Source organism: Loxodonta africana, chromosome 10 (assembly GCF_030014295.1).
Source record: "Loxodonta africana isolate mLoxAfr1 chromosome 10, mLoxAfr1.hap2, whole genome shotgun sequence".
Lineage (NCBI taxonomy): Eukaryota > Metazoa > Chordata > Mammalia > Proboscidea > Elephantidae > Loxodonta > Loxodonta africana.
This window is the reverse complement of record NC_087351.1, coordinates 64645584-64671454: the sequence shown is the minus strand read 5'-3', so window position 1 is coordinate 64671454 and position 25871 is coordinate 64645584. Positions and strand designations below refer to the sequence as shown.

Genomic DNA, 25871 nt, shown 5'->3' with positions numbered 1-25871 from the left:
CCAGAGCCAACAGAGATTTACCCTAGAGCTGGCACCCTGAATTCAGACTTCTAGCCTCCTAAATTGTGGGAAAATACATTTGTTTGTTAAAACCATCCACTTAATGGTATTTCTGTTATAGCAGAACTAGATAACTAAGACACTATCCCATGAACATATAACCTAGGACATAAAATTTAAGCAATTAATTTTATATTTGTATGATTTTATTTTATAGATATAATTATCTTTTGCTATCACAGATGCTACTATCAAAACAACCAAAAATATTTTTCCACTAAAGCTACAGTTTCATTACCAACACGATTAAAGGCTGGGAAAAGGGAAGGCATGTACAGGATAAAGAAGACATTTTCTTTTATCTGCTCTTTAAATCAGAGGCTGTTAGTACAGTAATTTCCCACATAGAATCAAAGCTATCCCTATATGCCCAATAGTTTTAATCAAGAAATCTGAGTTTAAATGGAAGAAAAATTTAGGAAAACAGAAAACTGGTAAAGAGTTTGCTGTCATTTGCCTAACTATGGAATGGCCATAAATTTTTGTCCTAAAGGTTGTGCTAAATCATAGTAACACTGTTAATTCAGAGGGCAGATGCAAACATGAAGCTAATACTTCACTATAAGATAACTGCTGACCTTTTGGTTAGCAGCCTGAGCTCTTAACTACTGCGCCACCAGGGCTCCAAGATTAATAAAGTAAAGATAAAAATACAGTATCAATACAATAGAATAAGGAAGAGCATATGCCACTCACAGGGCTAGATAAAGCTACTGTGACTGAGTTTCAGATGAAGTGCTGAGCTTCCTAGCAGTCAAGGAAAAAAAACGTAGGGAAGATAAGAGACATAAATAATTAATGTAAGGTAAAAAGTGGTTAAGCACTCAGCTGCTAATCCTGAAAGGTTGGCGGTTCGAACCTACCAGCTGCTCTGTGGCAATCTGCTTCCATAAAGATTACAACCTTGGAAACCCTATAGGATAGTTCTACTCTGTCCTATACGGGTCACTATGATTAGGAATTGACTCGATGGCGATTTTTTTTTTTTTAGGCAAAAGTGATGAGATACAGGTAATGCTCTATTGAAAGTCCAAATGACTAGGGGTTTTGGGAACAGAAAGTTAGTCATAAAGTCTTCTTGAGATGACATCGGAGCTAAGTTTTTAATAATAAGGAGACTGAATGTGATGCATTCTAGGTGGAGAAGACACACAGGAAGCCATCAGTTGCTCAGTTTTCTGGAGTGCATAATTAAAGGGGAACAATGAGAGATTCAAACAGAAGAATCGTAACGGCCTTTAATTACAACCTATGGCACCCTAGATTTTCTTCTGTAAGAATGAAGACTTTTGAAAAGAGAAAATATCATTATTAGGACTATCTTTCAGGAAAATAAGCCTGGCCACAATGAAAGGAATGACCAAATAACGGGGGGGGGGGGGGGGGGCAATAAGGACTTAAACTAGATTTGAGATTAAGGATACTATAAGAAAAAAGAAAGGAAAGGAATTTTAAAGATACCAAGGAAACAGATCCTACAGGGTTTGGAAAGTGATTAGAAAGGGTGGAAAAGGAAATAAAAGATTCCATGATAATTAGTAAGGTGCTCCTTAGGGATGCACATGCATCATTATCACTACAGGCAGTATAGTGTAATGAGTGCTAGGCTTGTGGGTCAGATCACCTGTGCTCAATTTCCAGATCTGACACCAACTAGGCACATAACCTGTTCTACTTTATAAGGCTGTTGGTTCAAATAAAACTCAAGTGAATTGTGAGGAAAAAAACCCCATAAATAAAAAGATGCCATGAGTACTCTGCAGCTGTTTCTTCTCATTCTGAGTTGTGCCTAAAGCTTAACTCCATCCACGTCATTAAGGTCAACTCTACTTTGAGAAGGCAGCTCTTCCCCAGTCATCTTTTGAGTGCCTTCCAACCTGGGGAGGCTCATCTTCCAGCACTATATCAGACAGTGTTCGACTGCTATTCATAAGGTTTTCACTGGCTAATGCTTTTCAGAAGTAGACTGCCGGGTCCTTCTTCCTAGTCTGTCTTAGTCTGGAAGCTCAGCTGAAACCTGTTCTCCATGGGTGACCCTGCTGGTATCTGAATACTGGTGGCATAGCTTCCAGCATCACAGCAGCACACAAGCCCCCACAGTACGACAAACTGACAGACTTCAAATAAGAAGCAACAGCTGCAAACATCCATTAATAATCGGAACCTGGAATGTACAAAGTATGAATCTAGGAAAATTGGAAATTGTCAAAAACGAAATGGAACGCATAAACATCGATATCCTAGGAATTAGTGAGCTGAAATGGACTGGTATTGGCCATTTTGAATTAGACAATCATAGAGTCTACTATGCTGGGAAGGAGAACTTGAAGAGGAATGGTGTTGCATTCATCGTCAAAAAGTACGTTTCAAGATCTATCCTGAAGTACAGCGCTGTCAGTGTTAGGATAATATCCATACGACTACAAAGAAGACCAGTTAATACGACTATTATTCAACTTTACGTACCAACCACTAGGGCCAAGGTGAAGAAACACAAATTTTTATCAGCTGCTGCAGTCTGAAATTGATCGAATATGCAATCAAGATGCATTGATAATTACTGGTGATCGGAATGTGAAAGTTGGAAACAAAGAAGAAGGATCGGTAGTTGGAAACTATGGCCTTGATGATAGAAACAACGCCAGAGATCAAATGATAGAATTTTGCAAGACCAACGACTTCTTCATTGCAAATACCTCCTTTCACCAACATAAACGGCGACTGTACACATGGACCTCATGAGAAGGAACACACAGAAATCAATCAAATTGACTACATCTGTGGAAAGATGATGGAAAAGCTCAATATCATCAGTCAGAACAAGGCCAGGGGCCGACTGTGGAACAGACCATCAATTGCTCACATCCAAGTTCAAGCTGAAACTGAAGAAAATCAGAGCAAGTCCACGAGAGCCAAAATATGACCTTGAATATATCCCACCTGAATTTAGAGACCATCTGAAGAACAGATTTGATGCACTGAACACTAGTGACTGAAGACCAGACGAGCTGTGGAATGACACCAAGGACATCATCCATGAAGAAAGCAAGAGGTCACTGAAAAGACAGGAAAGAAAGAAAAGATCAAGATGGATGGCAGAGGAGACTCTGAAACTTGCTCTTGAGCGTCATGCAGCTAAAGCAAATGGAAGAGTTGATGAAGTAAAAGAGCTGAACAGAAGATTTCAAAGGGTGTCTCGAGAAGACAAAATAAAGTATTATAACAACAAGTGCAAAGAGCTGGAGATGGAAAACCAAAAGGGAAGAACATGCTTGGCGTTTCTCAAGCTGAAAGAATTGAAGAAAAATTCAAGCCTTGAGTTGCAATAGTGAAGGATTCCATGGGGAAAATATTAAATGATGCAGGAAGCATCAAAAGAAGATGGAAGGAATACACAGAGTCATTATACCAAAAAGAATTAGTCGATATTCAACCATTTCAAGAGGTGGCATACGATCAGGAAATCGATGGTACTGAAGGAAGAAGTCCAAGCTGCTCTGAAGGCACTGGCGAAAAACAAGGCTCCAGGAATTGATGGAATATCAACTGAAATGTTTCAACAAGCAGATGCAGCACTGGTGGTGCTCACTCGTCTATGCCAAGAAATATGGAAGACAGCTTCCTGGCCAACTGACTGGAAGAGATCCATATTTATGCCTATTCCCAAGAAAGGTCATCCAACCGAATGTGGAAATTATAGAACAATATCATTAATATCACACACAAGCAAATTTTGCTGATCATTCAAAAACGGCTGCAGCAGTATATCGACAGGGAACTGCCAGAAATTCAGGCCAGTTTCAGAAGAGGACGTGGAACCAGGGATATCATCGCTGATGTCAGATGGATCCAGGCTGAAAGCAGAGAATACCAGAAGGATGTGTACCTGTGTTTTATTGACTATGCAAAGGCATTCAACTGTGTGGATCATAACAAACTATGGATAACATTGCAAAGAATGGGAATTCCAGAACACTTAATTGTGCTCATGAGGAACCTTTACACAGATCAAGAGGCAGTTGTTCGGACAGAACAAGGGGATACTGATTGGTTTAAAGTCAGGAAAGGTGTACGTCAGGGTTGTATTCTTTCACCATACCTAGTTCATCTGTATGCTGAACAAATAATCCGAGAAGCTGGACTATAGGAAGAACAGGGCATCAGGACCAGAGAAAGACTCATTAACAACCTGTGTTATACAGATGACACAACCTTGCTTGCTGAAAGTGAAGAGGACCTGAAGCACTTATAAACTAATGAAGATCAAAGACCACAGCCTTCAGTATGGACTGCACCTGAACATAAAGAAAACAAAAATCCTCACAACTGGACCGATGAGCAACATCATGATAAATGGAGAAAAGACTGAAGCTGTCAAGGATTTCATTTTACTTGGATCCACAATCAACAGCCATGGAAGCAGCAGTCAAGAAATCAAAAGATGCACTGCACTGGGCCAATCTGCTGCAAAGGACCTCTTCAAAGTGTTGAAGAGCAAAGATGTTACCCTGAAGACTAAGGTGTGCCTGACCCAAGCCATGGTATCTTCAATCACATCATATGCATGTGAAAGCTGGACAATGAATAAGGAAGACTGAAGAAGAGTTGATGCTTTTGAATTGTGGTGTTGGCGAAGAATATTGAATATACCATGGACTGCCAAAAGAACGAACAAATCTGTCATGGAAGAAGAGCAGCCAGAATGCTCCTTAGAGGCAAGGATGGTGAGACTGTGTCTTACATACTTTGGACACGTTGTCAGGAGGGATCAGTTCCTGGAGAAGGACATCACGCTTGGCAGAGTACAGGGTCAGCAGAAAAGAGGAAGACCCTCAACGAGGTGGACTGACACAGTAGCTGCAACAATGAGCTCAATCATAACAATTATAAGGATGGCGCAGGACCGGGCAGTGTTTCGTCTTGTTGTGCGTACGGTCTCTATGAGTTGGAACCGATTCAACGGCCCCTAACAACAACAACGAGTCCTCTAGTAGAGTGAAAACAAAGAGAGTAAATTTGGAAACGGATAGTGGTGATGATTGCACAAAATGATCAATGTAATTAATGTCACCGAACTATACATGTAAAAAATGTTGAAATGGTTTATTATATATATACTCGTTATAATTAAAAAAAAAAAAAAAGGACTAAACAAGAGTAGTAAGGTCTTAGAGAAGGAAGGTAAAGTTAAAAGGTATTTTGAGAGCATGCCTGGATAATTAACTTAAAAAGCAGGGAGGGCTCTTCTGAAATGGGGATGGAAGGGAGAAAGAGTTGAAATATTGACAGCAAATTAGCCTACTTAACTTGAAGCATGCTTTCATTTATTAGTCACCCTTTGTTTTTAGTAAAATCAAGGCTTCTTCTCTAGACTCCTCTTTTTAATCTTTGCAAGACAGTCATGCTACTTAACACACTTAAACAAGAAGAAAACGGTCTTCTAATTAGTATACTCTAATTGACTTGGCACAATGGTGTATATACAGGAGAAGCTCAAAACAACACACATTTATTCATTATAAAATCAACCCTTTTGAAATTATCTTGCTTTAATTTAAAAGTTTATCCGAAGTTTTCTAAACAACTATATTGTTCAGTGTAATCTGTGGCTAGCAAAAGAAGCGCTCCACTGTTCACACCACCACGTTTCTCCCCCAGCTTTCTCCAAAAAGAGAAAATCCTTACCTGTGGTGCCAGAATGAACAGATAATGACCTTTCTATCTGCAGTGGTGACATCATCTGTATTGACAGTTTTGCTAAGTAGATGGCTTCATATTCCTAAAAAAGATTTTAATTAACTTGAATATACATTTAAATTAGCTTACAATGAAAAATCTGTTGCCATACTGTAAGAGAAATGCAGGTTTAAAAGTCCTATCTCATATAATTTCACAACTTCTGACAACTATAAATCAAATCAGGCCGATAGCTTGCACTAGGGTATCACACACTGAATTGCCAGTCAGAATGTGTCCTCTGCCACTGAGGAGTTCGCTGTATGATCTCTGACTTACTCTCTTAAAACAAAACAAACAGAACACCTTGAACTGGCAATCTCATAAAATGGTTCTAAAAATGAGATAAAGTTCAGTAAGAATAAAATGCTATCAAAAAACTCAAAACCCATTGCTGCCAAGTTGATTCCGACTCAAAGGGACCTATATGGTTGTAAAATATTTTAAAAATCAAATTAATATATTTAATATATTTGCATATGTATGTTTTTTTTTAATTCCTTAAAAACAATAGACTTGTACTTCCAGTTAAAGGAATAAAGGCATTTCTGTCTCTTCTCTCCTTTCTGAAAACAATAGAAAACTTATTTGATAAAGCTAGGAAATAGTCATAACCCCAAATATGAGAAGAATAAGGAGAAAAGTAAAGTGATTATCAAATAGGTCAGGATACTGGTGACCTTCATGAAGTGAGAAAGAGAGTTGTGATTGCAGCATCCTTCCTCAAGAAGAAAGGAACATCAGGAGGGCTTTTGGGTCCTGGAAACTTTCAATTTCTTGACCTTTGTGGTGGTTACACAGATGTTTATTTACATTTTACATATTTTTCTGTATGTGTTTTATATTTCACAATAAAATACATTTAATGGAATCAGAGTAAGGTAGGCACAGAAGATGCCTGACTCTGCAGATATGAGACAGAGCAGGTACCTACAGTTCAGAGTCCTCCAAAGATGGGGCTGACCCAAGGATAAAACCAGTAATCCCTTGTGTAGTATTACAAAATCAAGAAGTATGAATGGGCTGAGGGAAGAGGCAAGGCATATTAAGTCTCCCAAGACAACTGGGAAAATTCAAGCTGTCTGCCTTCCACAACAGTTCTCCTGGTCCCTTTCCCACAACTCTTGGGCAAAGAGCTGATCTAAGAAGAATATCCCCAATTCAAGGATGAACAGTAATAAAAAAAAGGAACCAGTACAGGCCTTACGCAAAAGTGCTACAAGAGGGAAAAAAAAAAAAAAAAGCAATGCAACATTATAACCAAAAGGCATACAAAGAGCACAGCATTACATCATGAACACAGGTGAAAATTACAAACAAATAATTTTCTATTAAAGAGAATATTGCATCCCTGAAATGAGTTCAAAGAGGTGATAAAAGGATCCATGGAAGAAATGTGACAACAGAAGATGACACATCAACTATCAGAACTGAACAAAGAAATGGAAAAGGAAAAAAAAAAACCTTCAGAAATGAATAAGAGAATCAACAAATAGACTGAACTATGCAATTCTCAGACAGCATCAATTTCCCCTTTTCTCCTAGATTGTTCTAATCAGCACAGAAATACGCTGTACTTTCTCCCATCTTAGACAATAAACAAAAATCCTCTACTAACCCCAGTTCCCCCTCTAACTACTGTTTCATTTCTGTTCTCCTCTTCAAAGCAAAATTACTAGAATTACCTATTCTTGCTGTTCAAACTCCTCTCTTCCCCCTTTCCCTTGAACTCTCTGCAATTATGCGTACCCCCACCCTCCATGTAAACCGTCTGTCAAGGACACCCGTGACCCCGTGTTCCTAACCTAATGTCAATTCTCGGCCCTTCATTTATGTAACCTGTTATCGGCCTGTGACATCGTGGTCACTCTCTTTGCAAACACTTCCTTCATTTGACTTTCAGACATTGTATCACCCTGATTTTCCTCTCCCCTCACTGGCCACTCCTCAGTCTCCTCTGCTATTCTTCCTCATCTCCCCAACCTCTACATGTTGGGGTGCATCAGGGTTCAGTCTTTGAAATTCTTCTCTATCCACACTCACTCCCCTACTGATCTCATCCAGTCTCTAGGCTTTCGACAGCATCTATATACTGACAACCCCTAAATATTTGGTTCTTTTTCTTCAGCTTCATTCTTACATATAACTGCCTAATAGCTCTTTCAACCTTAACATGACCAGAACTGAAGGCTTGATTTTATGCCCTTCAAACCTTCACTTCATGCAGTTTCCCCCATAGCCGGTATGAAAACCACTGCTGTTGAGTCGATTCTGACTCATAGCGACCATATAAGACAGGGCAGAACTGCCCCATAGGGTTTCCAAGGAGTACCTGGTGGATTTGAACTGCCGACCTTTAGGTTAGCAACCCTAGCACTTAACCACTATGCCATCAAGGTTTCCTCCCACTTATCAGTAAGCAGCAACTCCAGTTTTCAAGCTAAATGGCTTAGAGTCATCCTTATCTCCTCTCTTTCAAAAATCACATCCAATCCATCAGCAAAACCTGTAGCTATACCGTTAAGGAAATCTAGAATCTGATTTCTTCTTACGATGCCCCCTGCTACTACTTGGTCCAGATTAATATTCTCTCTGGACTGGATTATTAAAATAGACTCCTAACTGGTCTGACTTGCTTCTGACTTTGCCCCACACTGTCCCTACAGTCTATAGTCAACACAGTAGCCAGAGTGATCCTGTTACAAGAAGTCGTTCTTCTGCTCAAAATAAAAGCCAAACATGTGACCCATATCTCATTCCCTACTATTCTATTTCCTTACTCTGTTTCAGGCACATAGACCTTCTGGAAATTCCTTGAAACTACTACACAGGCTCCCACCTGAAGGCATTTGCACTTATTATTCCCCCTCTACCTAGAATGCTTTCCCAAAAATATCTGTATAGCTTGTTCTCTCAACTACTCCAGGTCTTTACTTTCTCAGGCCTTCTCTAATAACCCTTTTAAAAATGCAATTCTTGTCTTATAGTCCTTTCAGGGCCTTATTTTTCTCAAGAGACTCATTACAATTACATCTACTATTTTTCCTTTGTTTCCAGTAAACAAAGGAAAATTCCCCCACTAGAGTAAGTTCCAGAAGGGCAGAGATCTGCCTCTTTTGTTTTCTACTTTATTGCCAGTGCCTAAAACAGTGCCAAATAAATATTTGATGAAACCATATCGGGAAAGACAACCCAGAGAAAACTCAAGAAAAAAGGAGAAAGAACAAAGTTGAAAATAATTAAAGAGAATGGCAGATATAGAAGACAAAGGGGGCCAATATAAAATATATCCCTAGGGTGAAAAATCAAGAAAACAAAACAGAACAAAAGCAAAACAAAATAAGTACTAATTAAAAAAAAAAAAAACTTTTCTGAAACAAGGGAAGGCAAGATGCAAAAATGTACTACAAGTCAGAAAAAACTGATACAGCCCAATCAACAAGTATATCCTGACAAAGGATCTTATGCACACCTAGGATCACTATACCCCACCCCCCCCAAAATCAAGACATCTAAGGGCAGAATTTTTTTTTTTAATTAGGCTACCCTCAGATTTTTCCAGATCAATATCAGATCTGTGTATAAAGCTATAAGGGGAAAAGTATTAAATACATATTTTTTATATCTGGCCAATTGTCATTCAAACATAAGGGCAAAAGATATTTTCTGACATGCAAGGACTTAGGGAATACAGTTTCCATGAACTCTTCTTGAAAATAATGCCTAAAGACAAATAGAGGTTGAATAAAGAAGCTGTGATAGCTGATAGGATTGGGTGAATTCTATTCAAATGCAGAACTAAGAACGAATAACTAGGAAATATGGTTATAGAATAGAATACAAATGTTATAACAATGTAGAAAAAGTATATAATTTTTTAAAAATTAGGAGGTGGTACTGGATCAGATACCAATACTCAGCCACAGCCATATTAAGGAAATGCACCTAAAATCGAAGTTACTTAAAAAAATTGAAAGAAAAGGGATAAGAACACTCACAAAGCAGATGCAAACAGCAAAAAAGTAGGGTTCACAATATTGATATTAAACAAGGTTACTTTCAAGGTAAAATAATTACATGAAAGAAAAATAAAGGGTACAACCACTTAACTTGAAATTTTATGTACCAGATAACACAGGACCAAAAATTTCAAAGAAATTATACGCAATAAAGGAAAAATAAATAAACACCATATAGTAATACCAAACCAAAAACCAAACCCATTGCTGTTGAGTCAATTCTGACTCATAGGGACCTTATAGGACAGAATAGAACTGCCCCATAGAATATCCAAGCAGCACCTGGTAGATTCAAGCTGCCAATCTTTTGGTTCACTACACCACCAGGGTTTCTAATATAGTATTAGGAGATTTCAATTCACCTCTCTCAGCCCAAGACAGATCAAGTGGACAAATACATCGAAAACAGAGAATACATCTTCTTTTCAAGTGCCCATGAAATATTCATAAAACCAACTGCATATTTGGCAACAAAGCAAACATAAGAAAAAAAAAAATAAGTAAAAAAAAAAAAAAGTATAAACCATTCTCTGATGAAATGCAATAAAACTAAGTATAAATAAAAATAGAAAAAAAAACCTTTATCTAAACATTAAAAAATCTCTGAAACATTTTGGATAAAAAATAAAATAAAATCTAAAATCAAAGAATATCAAGCTAAACAATAATAATAAAAAAAAATCAGAACCTGTAGGATAGGCTAAAGCAATGCTAAGAGGGTAACTCATAGTCCTGAATTACTGAAACTTTCACTTAAATAATATACCAAAAAACAGCAACAATAACAAAACCCAAGAAATTAGAATACTATTACAAAGTGTATAAACTAATTAGATCAAGAGAAAAAAAAGCACAGATACACAGAACTAGAAACAAGAATGAGAATGAAAACTAGCCACAGAATCAGAGATATTAAAAAGAATATAAGATATACTATTTTCTTTAATTCTATGCAAAATTCTATGAAATAAATTATTATATAGGAGACTATAAAACCATCCAAAATGACCCTAAGAGCATCAGAAAATCAGATCTACAAAATTAAGAAAGTTTTCCAAGTCTTTGCTCACCCTCAAAATATATGAATGAATAACTGAATTAAATAAAACATCAAAATTGGATGATTTAAAAAGTGCGGTATACCAAAACATTAAGAAACAGGTAATGCTAATCTGCTTCAAATTGTTCCAGAGCATACAGACAAGAAAACCAGAAAAAGGTTGTGCAGAAAAAAATACTACGAACTACTATCACTTATTCAGCTAATTCAAAATTAAAAAAAAAAAAAGCAAATATAATCCATCAACACATTAAGAGAAGAGTATATCATAATCAAGTGGGATCTATTCCTGAACCAAAAGGATGACTGCATATTAGGAAACTGAACATAATGTGACCTAATATTTCAACTGGAAATGCTGGTGGCATAGTAGGTAAAGGTTACAGCAGTTAATCGAAAGATTGGCTGCTCAAAACCCTACGAACAGTTCTACTCTGTCCCACAGGGTCCCTATGAGTCAGAATCGACTTGACAGCAACGGGTTTGGTCTTTTTTTGGTAGTATTTCAATCCGCCATATTAATGGCACACAACAACAACAAAAAAACGATTGCTGTCACGTCGAATTCTGACTTCTAGTGGCCCTACAGAACAAGGGCAGAATAGGACTGCCCCATAGGGTTTCCAAGGCAGTAAATCTTTTTGGAAACTGACTGCCACATCTCACTCCCACGGAGCGGGTGGTGGGTTCAAACCACCAATCTTTCAGTCGGCAGCTGAGCGCTTAACCACTGTACCACCAGGGCTCCTTTTTAAGGACTACAGTCATTCCATAAACACTAAAAATAAATAAAACCTTAAAAAAAAAACCAAAACCATTTATTCCGGATAATCACTCTTAACACAGGAATAGCTGGATAGTGTGTAGTAAAGTATTAACTTTACCCAAAGAGAGGTGAGGCTTTGTCCCTGGTTCCTGGGAGGATAAACTCTAAACCCTCGGGAATTCCCAAGTGATTGAAGTGTGCATGTTATTTACGGCAGGCTCCTGGATATTTTATGCTAATGAGATGACTAAGAATGGTATCTGCCCACCAGAAAGACTAACCATGTGATTAAAAGGTTGGAGCTTTGGGCCAATGATATCACCCCAACCTCTGAGGAGGGATGAGGGGCTGGAGATTGGGTTCAATAATGTGGCCAGTGAGTCAATCAATCATGCCTCCTAATGAAGCCCCAATAAAAACTCTGGACACTGAGGCTTGGGTAAGCTTCACTGACTGACAATATTCTGTATTATCACGTTTATGTGCTGTGAAGGTGACAAGTTGCGACTCCATGAGGAGAGGATAACGAAAGCTTCATGCTTGGGACCCTCCTAGATTTTGCCTTACACAGCACTCCCTTTGGCTGACTCTGATTCATACCTTTTTGCTACAATAAAATTGTAATCATAAGTACAGTGCTTTCAGTGAGTTTTATAAGTCATTCTGGCAAATTATTGAATCTGAGGGGGTAGTTAAAAAAAAAAAAAAAAAAACCTGTTGCGGTCAAGTCAATTCCAACTCATAGCAATGCTATAAGACACAGCAGAACTGCCTCATAGGGTTTCTAAGAAGTGGCCAGTGGATTTCAACTGCTGATCTTTTGGTGAGCAGCCAAGCTCTTAACTACTCCACTACCAGGGCTTCCCTAAATTTGGAGCCAGCTGGTCAAAAGTGAGGGTGGCTTGGAGACCCCTGAGCTTGTGGCTGGTGTCTGATATTGGACAGACATGGGGTCCTGAGGACTGTGCCCTTCACCTGTGAAGGCTGGCTTAACTCCAGGAAGTTGGTGTCAGTAGTAACACACACACACACACACATATGCATGTGTGCATGGTGCAACACTAGAAGCACTGAGATTAAAATAAAAAATAAGGTAAGCATGACCGCTATCACCACTATTACCTATTGTTTTGATACAATGACATCCAATGAGAAAGAAAATAAAAAAATTAGAAGATGGTAAAATTATGATTTGAGGATGAGATGAAAAGCTAAGAGACTCAACTGGAGAATTCACTGGAATCAAAGTGTTTAGGAAGCTTGCCAACTGCAAAATTAATCAACAATAATCTATAGCTTTTTTATACACAAATACAAATTTCTATTACAAATTAGAAAACATACTGGAAGGAAAAAAAAAACTCATTTATAATAGAAACAAAAGAAATAAAATACCTAGGAATAAATCTAAAGGTTCTATACAAAAAAAACTTTAGAACTCTAAAGTTGACTTGGATAAATGGAACACATTCTTAGACAGGAAGACTTAAAATTTAAAGGTGTCAATTCTTTCTGAACTGTGAATGTAAAGATAGAAAAAATGCCTACAGTACTTCTTTCAGTAAAATTCACACCAAAAAATAAATGTAAGTACTTGCCAGGAAAATTCTGGAAAAGAATATTAATAAGGGGATCTTGAGTCATATCATAAATTATTTATATAAAATTATACAGTATTTGAAACTGTTTGATACAGGTACAGAAACAAACAGATCAATATAACAAGAAACAAAGTCCAGAAACAGGCCCAAGTACAGATCAAAATTTGGTACAAAATAAAAATGGCATTTCAAATCAGGAGGGCAATGACAGATTTCCTTAACACAAATAGCCCTTAGAAACCAGTGAGAAAAAGACTAACAACCTGATAGAAAAATGGGCAAAGAACATCAACAATCAGTTTAGAGAAAAATATAAATAACTCAAACATAAAAAAAAGTTCTAACCTCACTCAATTAAAGGGAAGGAAACTGTGGGGAGAAAAAAGTTGTTATTTTTACCACCATGATGACAACAATCGAAAAGTTCACTAAAACACTTTTGGCTATTGTTGGCCAGGGTATAGGGAAATAGGTACCTCCTTGTTTCACGGTTGTGGAAGGTTACATTATTTTAACCTTTTAAAGACAATTTGGTAACATCTATTAAATTTCAAATGTCCTCTAATCCAGCATTTTCACTTTGATGAATTATTTTACAGGTGTATTCACCCATGTACACAGACATGTCCCCACCTGGACATTATTTACAGTACTGTCTATAATCATGAAAGGCTAGAAATAATCTAAATGTCCATTAACAAGAAACTGGTCACATAAAATTGTGATTCACATACACTATAAAATATTGTGCAAGTAGAGTGATATTTGCTGTTATAAAATTACCTTCAAGATATACTATTAAGGAGACCTGCTTTTCATTTGTATTCTCTTAGGCAGTGCTGGATTTTAACTTTTTAAACCATGTGTATGTATTACTCTTTCAAATACGAAAATCAGTTAAAAAAAAAAGTTTTTACACCACATGACAAAAGGCAAAGAAATTCACAAATTAAAGTTAGTTGGAATGTATTCTACAATATAACTATAAAGAAGGAATAAAAGAAACATTTTCCATAAACAGGCTGAAGATGCCACTGTTTGTCTTTTGAATGAATGAAGTAAAACTGTCCTCTATTACTGAAACAACACATTTTGTAATATTCTTGACGTTTCAATGTGAGATTCATTCCTGCATAACTAAATGGAATTAGCCAGAATACATTCTTCAAGCTACTATCTTTCCCTCTTGAAAAAAAATGAATAAATCTAATTAGATAATTCATAGGTTTATATTCTTTTTTTAGTGAATCTGATCAGAATGAACAAAATTTGAAACAACATGGAAAGGATAAAATACATTCAATAGAAAAAACCTGCAATGTATATGTAATATACTTAGTATCGAATCAATCTCAGGCTCTATGTATGTGATCGAAACAGAGAAACAGAATTGAAGAATGCCTACCAATTATTTTACCTTAGTTTTATCAAAGAGCCTTTAACCCCTTTTCCTTGGTAATGGTAGCTTTTAAAAAAATATATTCTAAAATAGATTGAAACTTGAAAAAAAGTCACCTTAGTCAGATTATGCCAATTTTAAGAAGTTGCAAAGTAAATTCTATACTTAAGTTACATGGAAATATGACTTGAAATATCCTACTTTCTGACTGCCTTAATGAGGAATAGAAGTTACCTGAAGTTGATGGACAAATCCAGCATTAGGGTTAATACAAAATCTTCTTTCTTGAACATAAGCAAATGCATCTCTGAAAAAAGAAAATAAATAAAATTAATGAGATGGCATTAGATTTTGATGAATTAATCTCAATTCTTCAAGAATTTACCTAAAATAGGAACTTACCTAAAAATTTACCTAAAATGGGAAATCATACTCATACAACTTATACTACAGACGGGTACTGAGCTTTAGTGAAAAAATCAACAGCATGGTCATACTGCGTTTCACAGTTCTCTGTACCAGGAGAATTATATCTACTTTGTGTTGCTGTGAGGCTAAATGAGATAAAAGTACCCATAATCGTACCTGGCACAATACAGGGAAGCTATTTTAACTACAGGCAGTCTCTGGGTTAGAAACAAGATCTGTTCCTAAGTGTGTCTTTAAGTCGAATTTGTAGGTAAATCAGAACAGGGGCATACAGTTCTTACCCTTACTTTGGTGCAAAAAATACTCAAAGTCTTTTCAGTGATTTAAAAGCTGCACGTGCAGCAAGTGACAGTGACTATGATGAAGAATATGTTTCCAGTAGGGGTTGGTACAATCCTTTCAAAGTGAGAGCGAATTTAAACAACATTAAAGGGCAAGTACAAGCTGTCTGTAAGTCGGACGTTCGTAACCTGGGGGCTTACTATATTAATACAGACAAAATAACAAATAATAAGGAGAATATATAAAAGAGGAAGTCTACCATTGCACATTAAATCTTTTCAATTACCTAAACAAGGCATTTGATTTCAAAATATATTCCTTTAAGAACGGCTATTTTTAAGCACACTTTTCCATTATAAATATAAAGCATAAAGAACAATGTAAATGTAAACAAGCATATGAATGTCTACTATGTGTTAGGCAAGTGGATCCAATGTTGAACATAGCCCAAGCATAGAGAGTGATGGGGAATATGGTATAAGGAATAAGAGGCTGGTGTAATGCAAAGTTTAATGGGCCATGTAAAAAACTAAGGATCAAAAACCTTGGAGAGGTTTTAGGGGTAAGATTATTGTATGAATAGATTTTTGAAACGATCATTTCAATTGTAGTGTGGAGAAGAGAATAGACTGGAAGAGAGAAAGAATAAATGAGATCACTAAGTAGGCTATTTTTGGAATAGTCCAGGAGAGATAGGACTGAAGCTTGGATTAAGAGATTAGAATAGAATGGTCATGAAGGAGGAGAAAGATTTAAGATTGTTGTTGTTAGGTGCAGTCGAGTGGGTTCTGACTCATAGCGACCCTACACACAACAAATCGAAACACTGCTGGGTCCTGCACCATCCTCACAATCGTTGTTATGCTTTGGGCCCATTGTTACAGCCACTATATCCATCCATTTGTTGAGGGTCTTCTTTTTTGATGGCCCTCTACTTTACCAAGCATGATGCCCTTCTCCAGAGAATAGTCCCCCTGATAAGACATTCAAAGCCTTTAAGACGAAGTCTCGCCATCCCTGCTTCTAAGGAGCATACTAGCTGTACTTCCTCCAAGACAGATTTGTTTATTCTTCTGGCACTCCATTGTATATTCAAAATTCTTTGCCAACACCATAATTCAAAGGCATCAATTCTTTTTCTGTCTTCTTCATTCGGTGCCCTGCTGTTGCAAGCATACGAAGGGACTGAAAATATCACAGCTTGGGTCAGGTGCACCTTAGTCCACAAAGTGACATCTTTGCCTTTTAACCCTTTAAAGAGGTCTTTTGCAGCAAATCTACCCGCTGCAACATGTTGTTTGATTTCTTAACTGCAGCTTCCATGGCTGTTGACTGTGGATCCAAGTAAAACGAAATCCTTGACAACTTCAATCTTTTCTCCGTTTATCATAATGTTGCTCATTGGTCCAGTTGTGAGGGTTTTTGTTTTCTTTATGTTGAGATGAAATCCATACTGAAGGCTGTAGTCTTTGATCTTCATCAGTAAGTGCTCAAGTCCTCTTCACTTTCAGCAAGCAAAGCTGTGTCACCTGCATATCACAGGTTGTTAATGAGTCTTCCTCCAATCCTGATGCCACATTCTTCTTCATATAGTCCAGCTTCCCGGATTATATGCTCAGCATACGGAAAAAGGATACAATCCTGACACACACCCTTTCTGACTTTAAACCACACAGTATCCCTTTGTTCTGTTCAAAAGACTGCCTCTTGGTCTATGTACACAGATATATTTAGGAGATAAAATAGAGAGGATCTGCTAATGGATCAGTGTGGAAGGCAGGGCAGTGAGAGGGAAGGAGGTGTCCAGGATGACAACAAGATTTCTAACTTGTACAATAAGACACACTGAGAAAGGGAACACTGTACACTAGTCAGGTTTATATTTTGTTTTGGAGAAAGAAGCTCACGAGACTATTTTTTTAAATTTATGTGATATGCTTGGAAAAGATGATTTTGGGTAAGGAAGACTATTGAAATGAACAGAAGCTATACACAAATCATCCAACTGCTATCACAGGTAAACATAAAAAATAAATCTTTTAAACAATGAAAGCTACTAATAAACTTTGTGTCCAAGAGTTTTTAAACTCAGACTAACCAATTCACTAGTGGTTAAGTAGTATTCCATCGATGTTACTTTGGTTTCCTAAAATAACAAGTTAGCACTAGTCTCATAAAACCAAGAAATATTGGCCTAAGTAGACCTATATAAGGTAAGCTATAAAGATTGAGAGACTACCATGTGATATAAGAGCCCACCTTAATCAAACACAACTCGATGATGTAATCACAGGAAATATTAACTTCAAACTCCCAAATCATCTCTATTAGGCTTCATTTTTTTTAATTGCACTTTGGGTGAAAGTTACAATTCAAGCCAGTCTCTCATACAAAAACTTACACACACATTGTTACAGGCCCCTAGTTGTTCTCCCTACAATGTGACAGGACACTCCTTCTCTCTACCCTGTATTTCCCACGTCCATTCAACCTGCTCCTGTTCCTCTCTGCCTTCTCATTTCGCCTCCAGACAGGAGCTGCCCACATAGTCTCAAGTGTCTGCTTGAGCTAAGAAGTACCCTCCTCACCAGTATCACTTTATGTCTTATAGTTCAGTCTAATCTTTGTCTGAAGAGTTGGGAATGATTTTAGTTTTCGGCTAACAGACATTTCAGGGGCCATTACCTCTGGGGTACCTCCAGTCTCAGTCAGACCACTAAGTCTGATCTTTTTACTAGAGTTTGAAGACTGCATTCCACTTTTCTCCTGCACTATCAGGGATTCTCTGCTGTGTTCCGTGTCAGCAGTCACTGGTGGTGGCCAGGCACCACCTAGTTTTTCTGGTCTTAGGCTGATGGAGTCTCTGGTTTATGTGGCCCTTTCTTTCTCTGGGGCTCACATTTTCCTGGTGTCTTTGGTGTTCTTCATTCTCCTGTGCTCCAGGTGGGTTGAGACCAACTGATGCATCTTAGCTTGCCACTTGCTAGCTTTTAAGATCCCAGATGCCACTCACCAAAGTGGGATGCACGTTTTCTTAATACACTTTGTTACGCCAAGTGACCTATATGTCCCCTGAAACCATGGTGCCGAGACCCCCACCCCTGCTACCCTGTCCCTCAAAGTGTTTGACTGTATTCAGGAAACTTCTTAGCTTTTGGATTAGTCCAGTTGTGCTGACTTCCCCTGTATTGTGTGTTGTCCTTCCTTTCACCTAAAATAATTCTTGTTCAGTATCTAATTAGTGAATACCCCTCTCCCGCCCTCCCCACCCTCGTAACCATCAAAGAATGTTTTCTTCTGTGTTTAAACCTTTTCTTGAGTTCTTATAATAATGGTCTCATATAATATTCGTCCTTTTGCAACGAATTTCACTCAGCATAATGCTTTCCAGATTCCTCCATGTTACGTTTCATGGATTCACCATTGTTCTCTACCGTTGCACAGTATTCCATTGTGCGAATATACTGTAATTTGTTTATCCATTCATCTGTTGATGGGTATTGGTTGCTTCCATCTTTTTGCTAATGCAAACAGTGCTGCAATGAACATGAGTGTGCATGTATCTACTCCTATAAAGGCTCTTAACGCTCTAGGATACATTCCAAGGAATGGGATTGCTGTATTGTATGATAGTTCTATTTCTAGCTTTTTAAGGAAGCGCCAAAACGATTTCCAAAGTGGTTGTACCATTTTACATTTCTACTAGCAGTGTACAAGTGTTCCAACCTCTCCACAGCCTCTCCAACATTTATTATTCTGAGTTTTCTGAGTTAATGCCAGCCTTGCTGGGGTAAGATGGTATCTCATTGTAGTTTTGATTTGCATTTTTCTAATGGCTAATGATCATGAGCATTTTCTCATGTATCTGTTAGCCACCTGAATGTCTTCTTTGGTGAAGTGCCTGCCCATTTTTTAATTGGGTTGTCTTTTTGTTGTTGAGGTTTTGCAGTATCTTGTAGATTTCAGAGATAAGGTGCTGAATCAGATTTGTCATAGCCAAACATTTTTTCCCCGACTGTAGGTTGTCTCTTTATTCTTTTGGTGAAGTCTTTGGATGAACATTAAGTGTTTGATTTTTAGGAGCTCCCAGTTATCTAGTTTTTCTTCTGGGTGTTTGTGCATTGTTAGTAATGTTTTGTATACTGTTTATACCGTGTATAAGGGCTCCTAAGCTTCATTTTAATAAGACTTTAAATTATGTCTAGGTTTTAGACTACTTTCTTACCTGTACTTCATTCCAAAAGTTTCCATAATGTATGCAATAACAAAGGCAGCACTGAAGAAAGGAAAAAAATTTTAGAAAACAAACAAACAAAAAAAAACCACAATTCATTAATTAAATGCTACAGAAGGAAAGATTATCTCTAACTTTATACCTCCTAGAGATCCCAGCATTTCCATGGACAAGAACTTTTCCTGAAAAAAAGAAATAGTTATTCTGATAGAAAAACACTTGATTCAACAGTTAAAATACACTGAAAATCTAATATCATACCATGGTAAAACAATTTTTTTCTTAAATGCTTTATACTAAATACATGTTTTTATTGTTGCTAGATGCCATCAAGTCGGTTCCAACCCATAATGACCCTATGCACAAAAGAATGAAACACTGCCCAGTCCTGCGTCATCCTCACAATTGTTGCTATGGTTGAGCCCATTGTTGTAGCCACTGAGTCAATCCATCTTTTTGAGGGTCTTCCTCTTTTTCGCTGACCCTCTACTTTATCAACCACGATGTTCTTCTGTAAGGACTGGTCCCTCCTGATAACATGTCCAAAGTACATGAAATTAAGTCTTGCCATCCTCGCGTCTAAGGAGCATTCTGGCTGTATTTATTTTAAGAGACATTTGTTCGTTCTTCTGGCAGTCCATGGTAAAGTCAATATTCTTTGCCAACACCATAGTTCAAATCCATCAATTTTTCCATCTTCCTTATTCACTGTTGAGGTTTCTCATGCTTATGAGGTGACTGAGAACACCATGGCTCAGTCAGGCACATCTTTGTCCACAAAGTAACATCTTTGCTTTTTAACACTTCAAAGAAGTCTTCCGCAGCAGATTTGCCCAAAGCAATATATTGTTTGATTTCTTGATCGCTGCTTCCATAAGCGTTGATTGTGGATCCAAGTAAAATGAAATCCTTGACAAGTTCAATGTTTTGTTTACTGATCCTCCTTCTTTGTTTCCAACTTTAGTATTCCAATCAGCAGTAATTATCAACGCATCCTGACTGCATGTTTGATCAATTTCAGATGCAGAAGTTGATAAAAATCTTCAATTTCTTCATCTTTGGACTTAGTAGTTAGTGCGTAAATTTGAGTAATAGTCGTATTGACTGGTCTTCCTTGTAGGCATATGGGTATTATCCTCATTGACAGCGTTATACCTCAGGATACATCTTGAAATGTTTTTTTTACCAATGAATGTAATGTCATTCCTCTTCAATTTGTCAGTTGCAGTAGGGTAGACCATATGATTGTCTGATTCAAAATGGCTCATACCAGTCCATTTCAGCTTACTAATGTCTGGGATATTGCTCTTTGAAGCATTTGATTTCATTTTTTACAACTTTCAATTTTCCTTGATTCATACTTCATATATTCCATGTTCTGATTATTAATGGATGTCTGCAGCTGTTTCTTTTCATTTTAAGTTGTATAAGCACCATAGTACAACAAACTGACGGATGAGTGGTGGATGATATACGTACCACTTGGATATTTATTTTCAAATCTCTACCATTTATTATACTAGCTGTGTAAAGAATACAACAGACTTTTAGGTTAAAGAGATTTAATGGTAAGAATATTTGAAACCAGTTCTGTAGGGATATTTAAGAAAGGCTATCCAAATGAAGCAACAGCTTGGAAAATAGAAATTTAGGAATACTCTATTATATTTAATTACGACTTCTATATTCTGTAAAAATATAAAATATACTTAAGGTTAAAAAATTAACCATAACAAATAATCTTTTCTGAAAACAAACACTAGCTAAGTAAAGGAAATATTGTTTACCTCCAGTTTGTAAGCTCCCGTCAATAAACTCTTTAGTCTGAAGACAAAAGACAATGGGGTTATAATAAAACATATAAATAAACATACACATAAAATATAAAAATATATTGAAAATAATAAATTTCCAGCTAATTTATACAGATTTTTCAAAATGCTACAAATATTTAAACTATTGTAAGTTTAAAAATTTATATAGGAGCTAAAATTTAATTTGAATAAAATAAATTTAAAATGTGATTTCTCACATATTTAGAGATCATAAAAAAAAAACTCTACAAATAATTCATTTTCTTTAAAATGTTATCCCACAATTTTCAATCACAAGAAACTAAAAGTAGTATAAGAGAGAATTATGTTTCACAACATTAAGCTATAGAACTACAATTAGAACGTCAAATCATAAATAAATTTGAAATGATATTAAAATATACCTACCATTGGGAAAAAACGTATTATATTTTCAACCGGATTATCTGCAATATCCAAGACTAAATATCTGAAAACAGAATATTTTGTTATAAGCACAATTTCAGATAAAACTCTCCTTACATTTAAAAAAAATAACTTTGAAAATTTCTTGGCAACCATGAAAATAGAAAAGTCATAAGCAAAAAATCTTTCTCTAGATCAGAGTAAATCCAAAAAACAAAGACAGTAAGTCCTTGCCACCTTTACTGTTATTCTTCTATTTCTATCAACTTCCCTAAGACCGGAAAACTCTCCTCTAAGTGGCCCTATGACCTCTCCTCACAATCCTACAGAGGACCATGGAGATGAAGGCCCAAAGTCTGAAAGAAAAAGAGTTCATAAAACAGAAGGCAGTGGTTTGATGAAAGTCATTGTTTTCTAAGAGACCACCTGTCCTGGAATTTTCTACTCTGGAAAACATTTAAAGTAAGGCATTATTAATATATGATGCTTATTTTATTTTGTGAAAAATTCCCGTTTCTAACCTACCCAGGATCACCAATTTACTAACTAGTCAAATTAAGAAATCAATTTTTAAGGTCAACATTTCTTTAAAAATTACTTCTTTAATGATCATTTAGGTAGTAACAAATAAATTCAGGGCTTATCACAGAAAGTCAAAGCTAAGGATACGAGGAAAATCCAATATAGAAAAACTATAAGGATTCTGACAATGGCTCTATCCTCAAGTGATTGGGTAGACGTAGATGCTGTACACAATACTGCTTCAGAAAAAAAAAAAAGTTAATTCAGAATCAAACTAAGACATCTTATTGCATGCAATTCTAAAATGTTAAGAACTACTAGAACTACCATCAATCTATAAGAAGCTAGTATCTTAAGTCTAAAGATAAAGAGCCTGTACCCAGAACTGTAATAACTAAGAATAAAATTAAAAATGTAATTATATGGTATTTTACAATACATTGCCATTTTCTTTAATATACACAAGTTTATACACACACAGGCACAAACAGCAGAGAAAGATTTAGAAACAAATATACCAAAATGTTAAAACTAGTTTTCTCTGGACCATGGAATTATGAATGAGTGTTAAATATTTTTCTTGGTGTCATTCTGTATCTATTAAAATATCTATAAAGGATAGTATTTCTTTTACAATTAGAAAAAACTCAATATATTTTATATTAGAATATACCAAACAAAATCTGTTGCCATGGAGTCGATTCCGACTTATAGCAACCCTACAGGACAGAGAAAAATTGCCCATTAGGGTTTTCAAGGAGTAGCTGGTGCATCTGAACCACTGATCTTTTGGTTAGCAGCCAAGTTCTTAGCCACTGTGCCACTAGGGCTCCACATACGTATGTATACGTATATGTGTATACACATATACACACACACACACATGCATATATGTACATACATATTTATGTTTTGAATATTTTTTAAACACATTGAAAGCATGCACATGGTTCTGCATCTTGCTTTTTTCATGTAATAAATCTTAGAGATTATTCCATATCAACACACATAGACATACTTCATCCATTTTCATGGTTACATAGTATTCTACTGCATATTTAAACAACATATTTTAGAGTATGCTGATGAACATTTAGGTTGTTTTCATTTTTACAAACATTAAAGCACAGCATTAAAGTATTTTTAATATAAATGCTTTTACATAGATGGAGCAACTCTAGAATGATATTCAAGGAAAAGTTAATAGTAGCCACCTACCAAGAGGACAGTGGGGTGTTTGGGTTTAGAGGACAGACTTACATTCATTATATACCTTTATGTACCCTTTGACTTTTGTGTTATTTGTAATATATTCTTTTTTGAAAAACTTTCAAATAATTTTTGAAAAGTTAAAGAATATTAAACACCACTAGATGCTTAACCTCATTCATTACAAGATAAATAGAAAGCCATATTAAAATTATATGAGACATCATTTTTACTCCATCAGACTGGAAAAATGTAAGATGTTTTATAATTCTGTCCTGATAAAATGCACCTGATAGTGAGAATGTAAAATGATACAACTTTCTGGAGGGCAATTTGCAACATCTATTAAAATTCTCATATTCTAAGATCTAGAATTCCACTTCTACAAATTTATCCTATAGATATTAAAGAAAAAAAAAAAATCCAAACCTGTTGTCGTCAAGTCGACTCTGACTCATTACGACCCTACAGATACACTCACAAATCAACTGACATATATACAGGCATACTTACTATACACTATATTAGTGAAATTCTGGCAATAATCTAAATGTCTATAATAGGAGACTGATTGAATAAACATACACATAAACACACTCGTATATGCAACACGTAACTCTGGACGGATCCTCAAGAAGAAGTGACTATGGATGGCTCTAAGGAGGAGAACTGAGTATCCAGGTGATAGGAATAGGAAAACCTACTTTTCAGTATACATTCTTGTGTACTCTTTGAATTCTGCATTACATGCATGAATTACCTATCTAAAGTTTTTTTTAAATAAAATTTCTTTTTAAAATTATATACCCTATGACCCATCTTTACAAAATAGGTATGTACAGAATAGTCTTCTAGTATAAAATAAACTTGAAAACTACATTAAATGTTTGCTACCCTTAACATTTTTATAAATCATAGCAATAATTCTTACCTAAATAATTGTTGAAAGTTTGGTTTAATAAAGTTTGCTTCAATATTTTGTCTTATGCATATTATGTGGGTTATTCCATGTTTCTGTAGTATGGGTAGCTATAAAGAAAGAGGGGGACAGGTGAGAGCAGTAGTTTTAAAACAGAAAACATTATCCTACTATAACACAGCTATATGAAAATAAATACACAGAACTCAACACAGAAATAATAACCATATTAGAAACAATGAGTCTTAAGTATGGAAAATTAAATTTAATTTTGTAATATATCTCAAGTGATTGGCAAGATAGTTCAATGATTGAAGATTAATATACTACATGTCCTCAAAAGGTTACAAGGGATATTTTACACCTTAAATTTTACAGCTAGATAGGTCCTTAAATACAATTTATTTGGGAAACAGTACTACATAGTGGGTAAAAGCATGGGCTTTGGAGTCATGAGAGCCCAAGCTTTAAATTCTACCTCTGCTAATGGCCTGAGTTCTCGTGCTCAGTTTCCTTGTGTGAAAACACTACTTACTTACTGAGGGGTTGTGAGAATTATATAATATAGGTAAAGTGCTCATCATGGTACCTGTCACATGTCAAGTGTTTAGTAAATGGTAGTTATATACATAGACTGTAAGCTTTATTCTTTTGGGGAGACTACTAAAACACAGAACACTTAAATTAGTAAACAGTTCATCACCACTGACCTAATTAATAGCAGTACCAGAGCTCAAACCTCTAGACTACTATATATCATTCCAATATATTTTTTTCTACAAGCCAGAATTAATTTATACAATTTAGAGACTCTCATCAACTGTTTGCTGGTTTAAAATTCTCCTAAAGTTAAAAATGTCAACTCTAATGATATTCTGTAGTTTTGTCTTTTTTTTCCCCTGTATATTTAAAGCAATTTAATATGACAACTCTGAAAATTACCAAATAATAAATTCTTATAAGTGATTATAGGTTTCAATGAGTTTATAAATATCATGTTATTTTACTAGCTAGAATCAAATTCCATGAGAACAAGAATTTTTGTTTGTTCATCGATTTATATTAAATATGTATAGCAGTGCCTGGCACATAGTAGGTATTCAATAAATGAATGAAAACTCTTGCTAGAATGAAGAATCAGAATTAATAACCTTGTATTTCCTGACACTTTCAATTTATGATTCTATGTATTTAATTCCCACTTTCTGCATTAAACAGTCCAGAACTGAAATTCACAAGAGTAGTCAAAGAATAATTTTACGGACTTCAAAAGTTTTAAATGTTAATTTTTGCAGTAAATTCTCCTATGTCTGGCACAGATTACAATTCAATTCTTTTTGTATTTCTTGACTACATTCTGAGTTAGAGGAAGGGAGGTAAGGATTTAAGCTAGGATTAAATCATCACCCAATAGTC

The 25871-nt window shown here is 36.0% G+C and overlaps 1 protein-coding gene across 1 annotated transcript in view; it reads right to left on the bottom strand.

Moving 5' to 3' along the window:
* STYX (serine/threonine/tyrosine interacting protein) overlaps nt 1–25871 on the bottom strand; it is a 64084-nt gene that overhangs the window by 6459 nt on the left and 31754 nt on the right. Inside the window, exons 4-10 of the mRNA XM_010588638.3 lie at nt 24468–24565; nt 21809–21869; nt 21374–21410; nt 19729–19768; nt 19578–19628; nt 14876–14948; nt 5746–5839 (exon numbers count right to left, since the gene is read on the bottom strand). Of these exons, the coding sequence (XP_010586940.1) occupies nt 5746–5839; nt 14876–14948; nt 19578–19628; nt 19729–19768; nt 21374–21410; nt 21809–21869; nt 24468–24565 (454 nt within the window). The remainder of the gene's footprint in view (nt 1–5745; nt 5840–14875; nt 14949–19577; nt 19629–19728; nt 19769–21373; nt 21411–21808; nt 21870–24467; nt 24566–25871) is intronic.